This window comes from Uloborus diversus, chromosome 9, assembly GCF_026930045.1.
Source record: "Uloborus diversus isolate 005 chromosome 9, Udiv.v.3.1, whole genome shotgun sequence".
NCBI classification, from domain to species: Eukaryota; Metazoa; Arthropoda; class Arachnida; order Araneae; family Uloboridae; genus Uloborus; species Uloborus diversus.
In genome coordinates this window covers 85,703,984-85,721,307 of record NC_072739.1, presented here as the reverse complement: position 1 = coordinate 85,721,307, position 17,324 = coordinate 85,703,984, and the positions used below count along the sequence as shown (strand labels likewise).

The following is a 17,324-nucleotide window of genomic DNA, read 5'->3' as shown; positions in this document are numbered from 1 at the left end:
AATTCCAATTTGAGAAAAAAACATAAGCGCAATTACATCCGAAGATTTTGTATAATATAACGCTTTTGTGTTGTTCTTTTTCATATTTTAAATGTGTTTCATTTCAAAAACTTAGTTTTTCTAATTTTCAAACTAAAAGTAGGAATTTTGCTTACAAATTTACGTTTCAAAAAACCTACGCTTATGTACATTGGAAATAAAAGCAGCTCCGAGCTTAAGATTCAAAGAAATTTGTACAGAAATTTTTAAAGAAACACTTTTTGTATATATAATATTTTAAAAATATTTTTTTACTAGCCTGTCAATAGTTATACTACCTGTTTCAATATTCTATCCGAACAGACGGACAAAAATTTGTTAGTAAAAAGTTAATAAAATACATTTAATGATTGCGCATTAAGTTAAAGTTAGATTTAAGTTTTAACCTGGGTTTATGCTGAGTTATGTAATTATTCTTCATTCCCTTTTTAATATGGGACCCTCCAAACCACTCCTCTTGTTAGTATTACCAAAGATCGTCTACAAACTGCGTTTCAAAAAGTAACTTGTAAAAGTTTCCAGTTGAGGGTTCCCCACCTCTCCTTTTCGCCAACATCCTTCAAGATCGGCCAAAATTTTGTTTTAAGCGCCTGAGTTTCAAAATGTTTCCGGGGGAGACTCCCCCCCCCCCCCAACATCATTGAAAGTTTTCGAGAATTACGTTTTCGGAGCTTCAATTTCGAAAAATCGCTGGTCCTCTAAAAGTTACTCATGAATCATGGCCTACCTTTGCAATTTAAAGAGTTAAATTTTGAAAAAATTTTGCGAGAGGACTTCAGACTCTCTTTAACCTCAAACCTTACCAAAGATAGTCTAGAATACGTTTTTAAGTCTATATATTAAAAAAATTTCCAGGGATGGGCCTTTTAATCTTTCCTCCCCTTAACATCACCAAAAATCGTCTAAAGCAGCCTTTTTAGAGCTACAATTTCAAACAATTTCCGGGGGAACGCTCCAAAACTCTTCTCCTTTACCAAAGATAATTAGAATGCATCTTTAAGACTGTAAATTACTCGTAGAAAATTTTTTTTGTGTGGACCCTCGAATCTCTCCTCCACGTATCATCACGAAAAGATCGTATTAAACTGCGTTTTTAGCACTACAATTGCAAAATAAGAACCCTCGCACCTCCCTCTTCTTAACATTATTGGAGATAATGTTTGCGTTTTCAAGGTTTCAATTTCGAAAAATGGTCGGGGGAGGGGCTCGCACCCGAACCCTTAATGTTCCGAAAGACAGTTAAAAAATGCATCTCCGAGATTGCAAATCAGTAAACTTTCCTTTGACGGCCCCTCAAATCTCTCCTCTCTCTAACAAAGATTGTCTAAAACTGCATTCTTAGAGCTACAATTTCAAAAAATATGCCACCGAACATCTTCTCCCTTAACATTGCCAAAAATCGTCTAAAATTCGTTTTTAAGACTACAAATTCAAAAAATTTTCCGGGGGAGAAACCCCCGGGCCCCCTTTACTTCGGAGTTAATATTATACTTACGATTGGTTCATATCGGATTCCTCTTAAAACAGAAGCCCTATACAGTTGCCTCAGAAACTAACAGTACTGATTACAGGAATACCACTTCGAGGCGACGATATATGCACACGTTTGTTAAGAAAAGAGGAATATTATTGGAAAGGTTACAGCCTTTATGTTCAACTTGTGTCACCTAGTGAAAATGCCTAAAAAATGCTCTGGTTAAAAGGTGGGCTCTATATTGATATTTGTAAAATTCTAAAATTTAGAAAGCATCATATTTTTCCAAATGGCCCCCCTCCGAAAATTCTGTCTGGATCCGCCACTGGATGCAAACGATTTTTCCTGCAAAGAAAATTTTGCAGACTTTCTTTGCAAATTTCTTTGCAAAGAAAGGATTTTTTTTTCCATTAAGCTTGTCTCTTAATCATTCGGAATCACTGAGGTATTAAGAAATCTGGAATGGGGGAAGGGGTGAGTAGTCGAATCACATGTTTCCCTTTTAAGCAATCTAGGCAACAACTCAGGAGCTTAGTTGCGCGTAATGGTAAAGAAACTAACTTTAAATAGCTTTGAACTTCTTGTTTTTTATCAGAAAATTTACGGATATTTTTTACGACTCAAAACACTCATTACGCTTCCTTAGTTCGGTCAGCAAAGTTTTGCTTTGATAATACCAAGTGTATTTATACCATTGAGAAGGAATACTATTCCTTCTCAATGATTTATACTCATCTACCCATGAGGCTCCTTGTTTGAGCTTGGTAATTCCAACCTCCAGGGTTTACTATAGTTCAGTGTCTTCATGTGATGTTATTCAGAGACTTTGTTAAATTTAAAGTGCCGTTAAAAGGATTTGGTAAACTCGAACAAAATTCATACAATTCTTGCAGTGTGTAATCGGCTGCACTATGATCTCTTTGATGAAGCAAGTATATCTCTCAAAACACATCACAAAATATCGTCTAAGTATCGCAGTGCTGTTAGTGCTCCGTTAGTGATTATCAAGGGATTCAATCACCAAAAATAAATAAAGAAAAAATAATTAAACTCCACAAAGTCCAATAAAATGCTATAGTAGTACATTCTGTTCACGGAATAAAAAGACTGAAAGCAAACAAGGTTTCCAGACGTTTTGCCGCTATACTACTTTTGTTGATTTATTTTTTTGAATTAAAAAAAAGTTAACCAATATGATTCGCATTCGCCGACTGATTGGCACCAATTTGTCTTTGTTCAAGCCAAGCACAGGACTGAGGTTGCCAAATGGCGAAATTCTTTTTTTACCTTTAGTCTCTCTTTCTTGTGAATGGAGTTTAGCAAGATTGCTACGCTGCCATAAACATCTCATTTGTGGTCATCAAGATACAAATACAACTGGATTCTGGTGCAGAAGAAAATAAGTCTCCACTCGACAATTTTCAAAATTAATTCATATAAGCACTATTATACTTAGGATTTATGGTATACATTATCGAAGACTAATCCGCATAATGATTTTCTAGAGCAAATATTCCATTTTGTCACTCATTCCTCAGAAACTTACTTGAACAGTTCTTAGTTGAACAGTCTTAAGTGAACAGAACAACAATCAAAGAACAGTTGTTCTCTGATTTAACATTTGAACTGTCTTCCTCTTCTGCTCTGATTCTTTGTCGAATTGACACTCAAGTTTTGTTGATCCATTCTTTTCAGGATCGTTTAATTGCCTCAACGTTCCAATGCAGGATTTGCTGAATAGCAGTCTCTTTCAGCCAATGCCATGACTTATAATGAGCCTGACATTTTCTGCAAAGGATTGTTATAGTGGAAATTAGATGCTTTCAGACCCAATGTAATAGAAATTTAGAATATCAGATCGAAAACTACTCTTCGTTTGCACTTGCTGAAGAATTTCTGGTGTCCTGGTGCTCCAGCTATTCATTTGCTGAAAACCAACTTCAACTTCCATTTTATGTTGAAGTATCTTCCGTATGCAAAATTTCATTTGAACTGGAAACCTTCTTCATATGTGTGTATTTTTCTCTCTTTTTTTCTTTGTCATGTATTGTATATTTTGCTCCAATAATTTGCAATCATACTTTTATTAATTAAATGAGTTTAGAAGACTAATTAATTTTTTTAATTCTCAAATTTAGCGAATGGTTACAAACATGTTGTTTAGGTTAAAAATATGTTGTTTTGGTTGAAAATATGTTGTTTGGTTACAAATATTTTGTTTCTGTTTTCCAGAATATGTTCGAAATGGATCATCATCAACCTTTAACCACTTTAAACATTCCAAGCATGAATTCCAGAACTCATTCACAACCTCTCTCTGCCTTTCCTCAACAGGAAGATCCACATTATCAAGTCAGCAACGATGTCACGGATGGAAATTTCGGCGAATTCCTCTCAAACTTTGAAGAAATTCCCTCCACTACACTAACAGCATCATGGTTACCAGAGCCTAGGGTCTCAGCTTTCAGTCCCCCAGAAACAAAGAACACCGAAGAGATGTACGTTCCAAAATGGGGGTCACCAGAAGAAGTGGGAATGTTTGGTCAGTTCTTGGACGTGGACGAGAGATCCGCTGGTCATACGCAAATGAGACGGATTCCAAAAGAACCACAAGGCAAATGGACAGCGTTTGCTGAACTGGAAGTACCTGAAGTACAGGTAATTCTTTTTTGTTAAAATACAAATGACATTGTTGTTACTTAATATGGTGGTATCTAACTTTTAATATTTATTTTCAACGTGATGGAGCTACCTACCGCAGTGGTCGTCTGTTTTAACAGTAACGCCTTGAATCTAACCGATAGTATTACAGAATTTTCTAGCTTTGTGACATTTTAACGATTTTGCTGTACTCTTCCGCCAGCTCAAAAAGTATCTTTTCCAAGTCGCTCATGTTAAAACAAATCCAACAATTCACTTAAACCAGACACTGTGCAAAAATAAGTGCATATGTTGTTCAAACTAAATTGCAATCAAGGAACTTCTTATAAAATACAATGAGACTTGTTTTAAAATTAAAACAACTTCATAAGTAAACGTTGAGAAATAAGTTGAACATTCTGATTGCAATGTACAAAAAAAAAAAAAAAAAATCATGCTTGATAATACTAATTGGAAGAGTGGCGTTGTTAATATAAACAACATTATATCGTCGTTTATATCAGCAACTTTATTTTAACGATTATGAAAGCTTATTTTTCTTTTAAGGCTCTTAGTAAGTTGCAATCTTTTTTTTTTTTTTTTGGGGGGGGGGGAATGATAGGTGACAAAAAATGCCTATAGAATATCTACTTTTTTTTTTCTCTTTGCAGTTAATTAATAAAAATGAAACTAAAAGTAGCCATTCAAAAGGCAAAATCAAATTTGTTGCGTTAGAAGAAATACCTTTAAAGATTAATGTTAAAATGTAGGGCAAAAATTTGAAGTTAAGTACAGTTTTAACTGAACCTAAAGTGGGTTATCTTTAGGTATGTGAGGCGAGTTTATATTTTATTTATTTACGCCTTTTTAGTTTTCTCAGTTTAATTATATATTTTTCGTATTTAATTTTCAAGTGTGTATAGGTTGAATTTCAATTACTTTTGTTGCTATTTCTCATTCAAATATTTACTGCATGGCGCATTTGTAGACTACTAAAAATATGTTTCTTTAATTTTGGTGATTTTATTTACCGTTTCACAGTTGTTTTAAGAAATGTTTCTTTGAATTCATTAGTTATCGTAGTTATGTTGATATGTATGGAACCATAATAATAATTAGAAATGGAAAAAATACAATGAGAGAGTTATTTATGATTTTATAACACTAATTTCTTGTTGCTTTCAATTTTTTTTATTTTGTACATCCTGCGTTAAATATTTTCAGTCACAGCTAAACTAATGAATTAAATGATCTCAGTTGCAATTCCAAAGAAGCAATGTATAAATCGCTGTTTTAGTACCTAAAGACGTAGTAGACTAAAGTAAGTAGACTAAAAGTAAAGGATTGTTTAATTGAGATGTGTGCCTCTATTTATTATTAAGGTACTGGCACATTTAAAACCATCATTTTTTAGCAGGAAATTGAACTGAATAAAAGGGCGTATTTGTATTGTTCTCAAACAAATGTTTAGCTCGTGCATTTTTCTAAAATTAAGGTAGCAGAAGTGAAATAGTGTAAAATCATTTTAAAACACAAGAATGGTTTTCCTCCCTCTTTTTCATTACTTTTCTTTTTTTTTTCTCGCTCTTTTTATGGGAAGGAAAAATATTACTTTTTCCAGTTAGTTAGGTTTCCGCTTTACGTCTTATTATGTGCTGATGTTGAAGCACTGCAAAACTAAATGCAATTCAACTGAAATGATGAAAATTTTTCCGTAATTTAGCAAGAGGTTTGTTTGGGGGGTTATAGCAGAATAAATAAGGTGCATAAATTGCATTTGTTAACAGTCAAAAATCATTCATGCGTTGAATTTAGATTTTGTTTTCCTTTTTGAAATTAGTTCATAGAATCAAAACAATTTCCTCTAAAAAGTCAAAGATCAAATGTTCAATACAAGAAAAAAAAATATGCACACAAATGAATTACAAAGCCAAGTACAAAACTAGAACGATAATAGCAAGCCTTTTCTTTCTTACTAGGCTTCCTCAGTAAGTTTAGAATTATGTTATGCTTTGAAAAAAAAAAGACAATCTCAACAGTTTACACTTAGTGTAAAGAACAACCCCTAAACAGTTATTGTTGTTATAGTTTTGGACATTTTTACTGCTGAAAAAAGTAATAATTGAAACTTAATGAATGTTTACCTATTATATGGAAATAGTCTTCTCTATGGGGTGAAAAAAAGTCTTTTTTTTTTAAATCCTTTTTTAACTATAGAACAGGGCAATATTTTTACCATCTGCCTTTTTTTTAGAGTTTCTTTTTTAAAGCCAATTTTTCTAAACACCACTTTGCTGGAGGAATGAAAAAGTAATCTAATTATAAAATTTATGCTTTAAAGTGTGCTAAATAATGCAAAGTGCTGTTCAATGGGAGACACTACAAAACGTTAAAATAGGGGCTAAGTAAGTGCATTTTCTTTTCAATCAATTTCTATCAAAGGTGAGGATTTCCCCTTTCTTTTTAAAATTATTCAAAGGCTATTCGTGGCATTACTTATTTATCCAATAATTAAACCAAAACTGCAAAAAATATAACAAAATTCAGCATCGTAACTATAAATAAAAATGTACTCGTAATATGTTAAGTAATTGTTTTTCTCTGCTTTCATATTTAAATGGGGCTTTCGAATTTCACTAAGATAATAATTCTTAGAACAAAAATTTCTTAAAAAACCAAACAAAAGTATTCCGCCAGAAAAAATGTCACATTGAATTTTACATTAAGTCCACTTAGTGCAAAATCCTTCCCCAGAAATATTCGGATAATTAAGCACGTTCCCTATATAGTTAATCTTCAATTAAAAAGAAATCGTGAATAAAAATAGAAGCAAGACAGTAAAACTGCAGACAGAAAGGCGTGTTGAGAGCGTTTGCGATGTTTGGAAAATAAAGTTAGAGCAATTTATTATGCTAGATATCCTTTTTTACTTCTTTTTAAATAGTAAAGGAAGTATTGTATTCGCAAAAAAAATTTTACTCAAATAGGGGAGAGTGGCCCAAAGAGGGTAGGTTTTCGAAGAACGCTCGAAAATTGTAGTTTTTGGATTTCAGTCGCAACAATTTCGGTTTTATTTCCTAGCAGGGCTCTCTTAAACTTCAAAATGAAAAGTGATTTTTGTATTATTTCAAACCCAATATTTATTTATTATCAAACTTAACAAACATGTGAAAAACCCGCTTTTGCCTACCATTGATAGAGCCCAAAGCGGGTAAGCCTCACTAACTGTGGTTTGGTACATTTGCGAATCAAATATGATGTTATAAATGATTAACACAGTTGACTAGCTACCTGCCATTATACAACAAAATATAAAACAGTTGTACTTATCCAATTTAAATGCAGTACATTTGTTTATAAGACATAAAGAAATAACCGGGTTAATTAATAGACTAATTAATTGCCATCCTAAAAATTAACTTTTTAAAGTTATACTTAACCTATTGAAGGAGAAAATCTAAGTCAGCACACGAGTCAAGAAATTTTAAATAAATATATGATTAAATCCTATACCTGATTTGCCCGATCCGCTTTGCCTAAAGGCACGTTTTTACTTCCTTTTACAAAAAAGGAAGTATTGTGTTCGCGAAAAAAATTTCACTCAAAAATCGACCATAATTTCCATTTTGCTCACCCCCGAATGAATGTTGAGTTTTTTTTTTTTTTTTTCGACTCGACCACACGTGGATAAGTGCCTAAGAACGTATAGACACGCGAAATATCCATTTTGACGATTCCCGAGTTAGTTACAACGAGACCTCGTGACATCTGTATGTACGTATGTATGTCGCATAACTCAAGAGCGGTATGTCCTAGAAAGTTGAAATTTGTACGTAGACTCCTAGTGGGGTCTAGTTGTGCACCTCCCCTTTTGGTTGCGGGTGTTTCTAAAGGGGTCTTTTGCCCCTTTTTGGGGGGAAATCATTGTTTATTTCGATGTAAACTCAAGTGGTGTTACAATTTGGCGGACACTTGACGATATATCGCCAGTCTTTTGGTCGCCAACTTGGCGACAAATTTGGCAATTTTTTTTTTTTTAATCTGGTTTCAATTTGGCCACTATTGGTGGTATTTAGAGGGTAAACTATTAAATCACATCAAAATTACTAATAATGGGAAAATGACATTAAATTGGAGTAAAAGAAAGTCATGTGAGGCTCGTTTATTTCAATAATTATAGCCTAAAAATTAATAATTAAAAAAAACGGAATGACCATCGTAGTTTATAGGTGGATAGTGTCAGAATAAGTTAATATTATTGACAATAAAAAAAAAGCTGGTCTTCGACAAATCACAAGTTACAAAACTTTTTTTTTTCCAATGTACCATTTTTTTTTTTTTAATTTTAAGCCTGGTTTGCGCCATGCCGCTTCACTGCTATAATAACACGACATACGTATTAATCGCCGCTAAAACACCATGGGGGAGGGGCGTACGAAGGCCTACCCGTTTTGAGCGACCTACCGGCTTTGGGCCACCCTTCCCTATTATCGGCCTAAATTTCTATTTTTCTCACCCCCGAATGAATGTTGAGTTGTTTCTTCGGCCTTAGCGCACGTCCATGTGCACCTAAGAACGTAGTTCGCGACAAATTTGGTGAAAAAAAATATTTTTCGAATCTGATTTCAATTAGGCGCTATTAGGGATATTTAGAGAGTTAACCATTGAACCACAATAAAATTGGCGATATTGAGAAAATTAATATCTGTAAAATGCTTTTTTGACCAAACTAAAATGGTGAAAATATTTAAAGTGCTTCCTTGCTTACCTCAAGGCACTATTATCCTTAAATTGGCATAAAAGGAAGTCATGTGATGCACACATCAACTCGCTTGTAAATTAAAATTCTGATGTCTCAAAAACATTTAAAAAATACAATTTATGAATTATTTGTATTCGATAGCTTATAAAAGGAATTTTTAACTTAAGGGACACAGATATCCCAAGGTCCTTAAAGGCTTAAATTCTCGTTCCACTTCAATATAAAACTAAACAGAATTTAATTCTTATAATCACCAACTTCTCTATAATTGCAGCTTGTTTCTAAGCTGAGCACCCGTATCATTCGACTTATTAAGTTCCAACATTCCCTAAATTAACCAAACATCAACGACTTATTGCAAAAATGGGTTTAAGAAACGATTTAAAGTGGTTCCTGAGTGAGTCAAAATGACTGGATGTAATTGCACAAGTAAGCAATTTATTGCCTTTAAACCGCAAGTCCATTTATTAAATGTTTTCGAAAATGTAAAATTAATAATTGCGGACGGCATGGGATTTTATTCCCTTAGAAATAATAAGTAAATAAGTAGAGGTAAATCCTTCTTACAATGACTCACATTAAACGTGAAATTATTTTTAGTTGCCTTTATTATTGAAGGTTAATTCCATCAGTAATTTAAAGGACAGTTTTTAATTTTAAACAGTACCAAACTAACTTATTGCTTCTGTTAAAAAAATAAAAAATAAAAAAATCATTCATCATTATCTTGCCTTGATTCACTTTATAAAGATTCCTTTTGTCTTAAACCAGTCGCTACGCTAAGGTCGAAAATTTTTGTCTCAAATTATTTACTACAATTTGTTTTCACCATCAAATTTGCGAAATAATGTCTTTTGCTTTTTTAATAAATGTCTCCGTTAATTACAGTCCGATAAAAATGATACCACACTAAATGAGTTCCTTGGAAAACTCAGATTTTTTTGAGCAATCACGAAGTGATTAATATCATTTTAAAACTTTCACCAAAGTTGATGTTGTTCTGATTTTCGAGATTACCTTGACGACAGTTGTTTTTAATACTTATTTAGAGAGTGAAATTTTCGTCGTCATAGTTACAAATCGGCTGTGGTTTCATTTTATTCATTTTTTTTCCAGGGCTTAACGCAAGCAGACTTTACATCTTTTTTTTTTTGTGTGTGTGTGTGTGTGTGTGTGTAAAATAACATTTTTAGAGGAAAAAACACCTATACGAATGAACTGAAACAGCAAAACTTCATCTAAATACAAAATTTGCAGACTACTGATTCCCATCATTTAGGATTGATAAGGAATAAAAATACGTAGTGTTATGCACTGTAAATAATCTTTATAATAAACGTACCGGTAGATATCGGCCATAAAATCTTTGTTTTTATTACCGCATCTTAATCACCATTTCTTTTTAACGGATGTGTCTCGTATTACTTATACTGGACAACCACCAGTCATAATATGTCGAGTGCAAATTTCTTGACCGTTTCCATTCCATTGGATTTGCAGAAACAAGAAACCCAACGAGTAGGGTCTTATCGCAGTTCGTGATTGCGAAAAACATAATTGAGTTTAAGACGTATAACTTGAAATGAATGCTTTATCCCGATGGTTTTATTTCAGTTTCTGTCGCTATTTAAAATATGTCTTGCCTTCTTTATATTTTCGAACAATTGCGTTAAAAAGTAATTTTATAGATTTTTCCATCATGAAAAAATATATAAATCTATAAATAAAAACACTTTAATTCTATTTTTAATTTATCTTTTAAACTGGCTTTTATCAAAGAAATAAAAAACCCAATATTAATAAAAATTAACATATTATTTGAGAGATATATTTCCTTACACTTATTCTTAGAAATACTTATTTTACGTGCTCTGAAACAAACAGGATTAGATAAAAAGAGCTAAAATCAATATTTATCATTCCTAAAACACCACTCCCCAAATTAAAAGCTTGGAATTTTCTTCAGACGAGCGTAGTAAACAAGAAATTTCGCGGAAGAAAGAGAACATCATTTCAATCAAATATTTTGTGTTTCAATGAAAGTTAAAGCGCTGGTTAAACATTGCCTCGGGCAAGTGAAGCAACTTACGCTTTTCTTTGGCAGTTCTTTGAGGACATGCATGAAGGAAAGATTCAATGTACAGAAAAAAAGGGGCATGCAAAGTGAAGGGTTTTTTTTTTTTTTTTTTTTTCGCATGACAGTTATTGAGTCCAGAATCAAGCATAAGACTCAGTAATTTCTTGTTCTACGGAGTCGGAGTATAGAGTAGATGGTTTAAAAATGCTAAGAGATGGCGTCGGTCATTTTTCTTTAAGTTCGAGACTCTGCCAAGACTGCGGAGTAGGAGTAAGGTTGATTTTGGAATAAAGGAGTCGGAGTCAAATGCTCTACATTTTTAGGAGTTTGAATCGGAGCTGGTTATCCTCCCTCCGGCAAAGCAACCTTGATATTTTCGACATAGAAAGTGATTTCACTTTGTACCTGCTATAGTTATAATCATAAAAATTTTGAATGCTCATAGCTTTCGGAGTACGATACATACTCTTGACCCACCCTATTCATAAAGTAACCCATTACATTGTAAAAATTCAATTTTCTTCCTTTTTTTAAATCTTAAAATACTTCATTAGTCATTTGACAAGCTAGAGTTTCTAAAGAGACAGAGTAGGCAGCTGCCTAGAGCGGAAAATTTTGTTTGATTCCAATCTTTTACTATTCATCAAATGAAATTTCAATATAAGGGGAGATGGGGCACGTTGTAGCGGTCTCAATTACTTTAATACCATTATTATTTTTTATTTTAATTTATGACTAACGAATTATCTCCTATGGTCCTACAAATCCTATAATGAAATCATATGGTACAGTTATAATGAACAAACTTTATTCCAGAAAGTGTTATTTCAGTAGTGCTGAGTAATTTTCAGAAAACTGCAACTTTCCTTTTAATTTATTTTATTTTTTTATGGGTTTTATCAAGATTGCAGAAAAATAATTGAACTTCCTCTTTTAAAGTAAGTTTGTTTAGTTCACAATTATTTGTAGTTTTTTTATTTTTTTGTCAGAAAGAAAAAAATTATGACATTTTTTTTTTCAAACCAAGAACATGGGGAACGTTGGTCCATCTCATTGTGGGGCAACTTCGATCAGACCAACCTACCCGAAGTAATTTTAAAACTTTGTTTTTCTCTTAAGTCTCAATAATTATAACAATATTCTAAGTGTTTGCATATTTAGGATTCATTTCATGTTACACATGTATGGAAATACAGTCTAACCCGCCGATAGCGAGCCCTGTTTTAACGATAAGTCGGATTTACAGAGGAAATCAAAAAGATTTGCTTGGTACAATGTTAAGTCTATGGGAATAAAACTCGCTTTTTACGATTAAACCTCGCTTAAAGCGAGCAATATTTTTTCAATTCATATGTCCGGGGATTTTCTCCTCAGAAAAGATTATTCTATTTTTGGAAAAATTCCATTAACATTTTGAATTCAACCGAAAGTTGGAGATAAGACATAAATCATGAGATCAAATGGTGACATGGCCCTTCTTTTTACTTCCTTTTACAAAAAAGGAAGTATTGTATTTGCGAAAAAAATTTCACTCAAAAATCGGCCTTAATTTCCATTTTTCTCACCGTCGAATGAATTTTGAGTTTTTTTTTCGGCTGGACCACACATGGATAAGTGCCTAAGAACGTATAGACGCGCGAAATATCCATTTTGACGCACTTCATTCACTACTTTACCTCTACGTATAGTCGTTTTATGTCAAAAAAAAATCGATCATTTTTTACCAGTTTTCCCGAAAAAACTCGTGTTTTCAAGGATTAAATTTGGACCTGATAAAAAGCCTGGACTCTTTTCACATGCCTGCTTAATACAAGGTAATTACAGAAAAAAGAGGTTTTAACTAACTTGATTTCCAAAACAATCACAAATACAACTGGTGGAAAATACCAAATAGAAAATAAGAATTTTTTTTTTTTTTCAAGTAACGTCTCAAAATTTTACATTCCAGTCCCATTCAAATCTCTTGCTTGAATGTACTACGTAGCACGACACATACCTAGGCCGTAATCAAATTCCATCCTAGCTAGCTGTTATATTCCCCACAACATTCACATACATTCTTGCAATGTGGATACGAGGCCCATTCAACGATACTAACAACCGCTTACGCATTAGCTATGCCTTTATGACCTCCTCCGCCCACGCACTCGAACGAAATCTCAATCAGTAAGACCAGAATGTAGTGCGATTCCGAATTTAAGTACGGCTGAGTTGTTAAGAACCTGGATTTGAAATGGAGGCAATTATTCTGGATAAGAAAATTAGCGATCCTTTTGAGAATTAGGCGTATTAAAGTACATAGTATTTATTTATCATTATTTAAAGCAGGATTGAATGAATATCGAACTGCTAAAGACTAAGTAATTTTCTAAACTATAGTAGAACCTTTTTATCCGGACTAATCCGGATAATCTGGGTAGTATGCTTACATTATTAAATTTGTATACATGAAGGGGAATGTGGGGCAAAGTTAAATAGCTGGGCAAAGCGAAATGGTCAAATATTTACTCTGCTTTTAGCGCCATCTATTTGGTAACATTTTAACTATATAAGAGTACATGTAATCTATTACAGTCAGGAAAAAAATACCACCAAGATTAAAATATATGATAATACAGGCAATTTTCAAAAATTGGTATACTCATATTGTAAAACTTTGTTGCAAGTCAAAAATTGATTTTGTTATTATAAAATGATAAAGTTCGTGTTATTAATATTTTAAATTTTTATTGAGACCTTCTACAACCCAAATTCAAAATAATAGAATATCTGAACTTTCTGAAGAAAATTTGTCCCTGAGTCAGATAAAATGAACGCATGCAAATTAAAAAGAATAAAACACGTTATTCATGAATTGGGTAAATCAATATTAACAACTTAGCAGATATTATTTTAGCAACTTATGGGTCATTAACACATTGAAAAATTATATTGATTTTTTATATGGGTCAAAAAATTAGAATAATCTAATCATTCAATGGGAATTTTAAAAAGCAGCGAAAATATTTGCATACCTGTTAACGATAGTTTGACACAAGTATGAAGCTTGGCGCCCGGATAATTTTACGTCCCTTTAAAAGACTTTTATTGTTCAAAATGGGTCGTCAAGGTGATAAATAGGGAAAAAACGAAGCTACGTATTGTATCATTGCTAAAAGTTTTAAAAAAAATCCAATTCAGTTCAAATGAACGTTTTACAATCTACGGTATGTAAGATTTTAAAGGAATATGAAAGGATTAACCAACTAAAAAGTAACCAAAGTAAACAAGGAAGAAAAATCGTAACAACTGACAGAGATGAACCCAAATTAATGTGAATCGTCAAAAATACTCATTTTAAAAATGCCTCTTGCATCCATAAGCGTTGGAAAGAATTTGTAGTTATCGTGTCCAAGTCAACTACACTTAGACAATTACGTAAACTGCAGTTGCAATTGTGGATCTGCGAAGTAAGACCTAAGATAAGCATGAAGCAGGAACGTGTACGGCTCTCCTGGAGCAAAGAGAAGCTCATACAAGGGCAACAAGGTTAGAAAAGTATTATATTCAATGATGAATCTTTTTTTTTTTTTTTTTTTGAAATATCTCTGGAAAAAAAAGGTGTTCGGGTTTGGCGTTTAAAAAGAAAAGCGTATGAGAAATCTTGTGTAATGACGTTCTCTCAAACTAGATACATCCTTTATGGTGTGTGGGTGCATGAGGGCTGCTGGAATTGGGCGATTGTGTGTATCTTAAGAAAAAACAAAACGTGATTTTCGCTGTTTATCAATAATACTGCATGATACTTCATTTGAGGCCCAGTAGTGACACATCTAAGGATACATTTTATCTTTCCGTAAGATTCTACTTCTTGTCACAGCTCTAAATCAACTTGTACATTTTAAACAGAAAGGAGGAGAAAGGAAAGGAATTTCGGTACTAAACTGGTCAAGCAGCTCTACCGATCTCAAAACGATCAAGAATTTGTGATACCGTCAAATCTAATGAAAGCGGTTCAAGACGAGTGCCCATCAACAAAATTGAATTCGTTGCCGCATTGAAGAAAGTATGGAAACAGTGTCAGAAGCGATGAATGTAAATAGATGGTTGAATCAGTGTGTGAAAGGATTAAAGAATTGAAATGATGAACAAAAAATGACACATTCAAGAATTGATATTGTTTTTTTTTATTATTATTATTTCCCCCCTTTTAATTTGAATATTCTATTTTTTTTCACTCAATGTAAACTCTCATCACCATAAACTTTTGGATTATTCTGTCCAAGACTATTTTTAATTAATTATATTTCAAATGAAATATACACTTTAAGGTCTAAGAAAGGTGGCACGTTCATTTAAATGACTAATTTATACTTATATTTGCTTAGAATAAACTTTTTTCTAAAAAGTGAAAAATATTCTATTATTTTGAATTTGAGTTGTAATACTCTGTGAAATACTTATTTAGTTAATATGAAGCTTGTTTGTATTTAAATATTTTCTACAATCAGTCAAATGCAAGCGGAGCAAAGTCGATGTGGCAAAGTGAAATAATTTACTTTGTTTACGCACTCAGTCATTAACTAAATCACTTACGTATTCATTTATTAATTCATTCATTTACATTTCTCTATTTAAAAATGGGGTCGTTTCCAAAATTTTAGATATTTTTTTCTGAAAGAATATAGGATATGACCATTTTTTAAATAATTTGTTTAGGTTTAATATTTTTTTTTTAAGTACCTTAATCGGTGCGCTTTCATTGTTTACGCTTCTGCCGATGACATCACAAATGATGAAATGCCATTCACTGTTGCCATTCAGAGAGCAAAATATTTAATTCGCATCTTTACTCACGTGTATTGGCAACTATATGGTTGATAGCTAGCGTAGAACGCAATATTTAATTTGCTTCTTGATTATCATAAAATGGAAACGCAGTAGAAAGATGCGCCAAAGTGCATCATTTGTGACGTCATACAGACCACACCTTGTTTGAAAAATTGGACCTTTTAAAAAATTAATTCAAAAACAACTGTTGGGAAAATGAAAGTATGTTCTGGGTCCATGTTATTATTATTATTATTATTATTATTATTGCTTATTCTATCAATTTTAGTGATAAAAGTAGTACTTTTGACTGAAGGAAACAACCCCCATTCATTTATTTATTCATTCACTTACTTATTTTCTTATTCATTCACTCTTTTACTTGTTCATTTATTTTTCTGCACACATTAAATAATTAATTTAATTTTTGGTTTATTGTTTCAGCATCTTTTTATTTATTCATACGACCATTTATTTCCTGATTCATTTGAGCAAAAATATTTTCTATAGTTGAATTAAAAATATTTAGCTAGAAAAACGTTTCATTTTTCATTTTCCCCCATAAAAAAGGTGAAAATTTTCCACTTTTTTTTTTAAGGCTAAAATTTAATAATAAAAAATAAATAAATAAATAAAATAATAATAATACTGTTTCAGTGCAAGTTTTGTTATAAAATAGAATGTTATTTCTTTTATGTAGTGTAATTTTCAAAATAAATTTCCAATTTGTTCATGTTGAAAAAAGCTCAGTCATCTTAAGTATTTCACTTTGCCCCACATTCCCCTACTTATCTTTTATTACAACAAAAAACAATGCTTTCGGAAAACATTACACAGGATCATTTCTCGCAATAACTTATCATTTATAGTTTGGTTGCAGTGGGGTCGGACAGACATTCTATTCGCCATGTTGTTTATTAGATTACATACTATAATTTACTCCCGTCAAGGTATGACGGGTGAAAATTGCTTCTACATTTGAACGAAGCAATGGGGTTGTTTCCTTCAGTCAAAAGTAGTACTTTTTGTCACTGAAATTGATAGAATAAGCAAAAAAAAAAAAAACATGGACCCAGAAAATGCTTTCATTTTCCCTACAGTTATTTTTTAATTAATTTTTTAAAATTTCCGATTTTTCAAACAAGGCGTGCTCTTGATGACGTCACAAGTGATGCTCTTTGGCGCATCTTTCTACCACGTTTCCACGTTATAATAATCAAGAAGCGAATTAAAATTGCACTCTACGCTTGCTGTCAACCATGTCGTTGCCAATACACGTGAGTAAAGATGCGAATTAAATATTTTACTCTGTGAATGGCAACAGTGAACGGCATTTCATCCTTTGTGATGTCATCGGACAGAAACATAAACAATGAAAGCGCACCGATTTAAGTATTCTTTTTTAAGTATTAAACTTAGACAAATTATTTAAAAAATGGTCAGATCCTATGTTTTTAAGCATGTTTTTCAGAAAAATATACTTTGAAAATTTTGGAAACGACCCTATTGCCTGTTTGGTGATA

General features: G+C 32.4%; 1 protein-coding gene across 1 annotated transcript in view; it reads left to right on the top strand.

Annotated features, from left to right (window-relative positions):
* Window positions 1–17,324, top strand: part of LOC129229953 (uncharacterized) — a 72,017-nt gene that overhangs the window by 32,801 nt on the left and 21,892 nt on the right. The window contains exon 3 of the mRNA XM_054864337.1: window positions 3,746–4,171. Within this exon, the coding sequence (XP_054720312.1) occupies window positions 3,746–4,171 (426 nt within the window). The remainder of the gene's footprint in view (window positions 1–3,745; window positions 4,172–17,324) is intronic.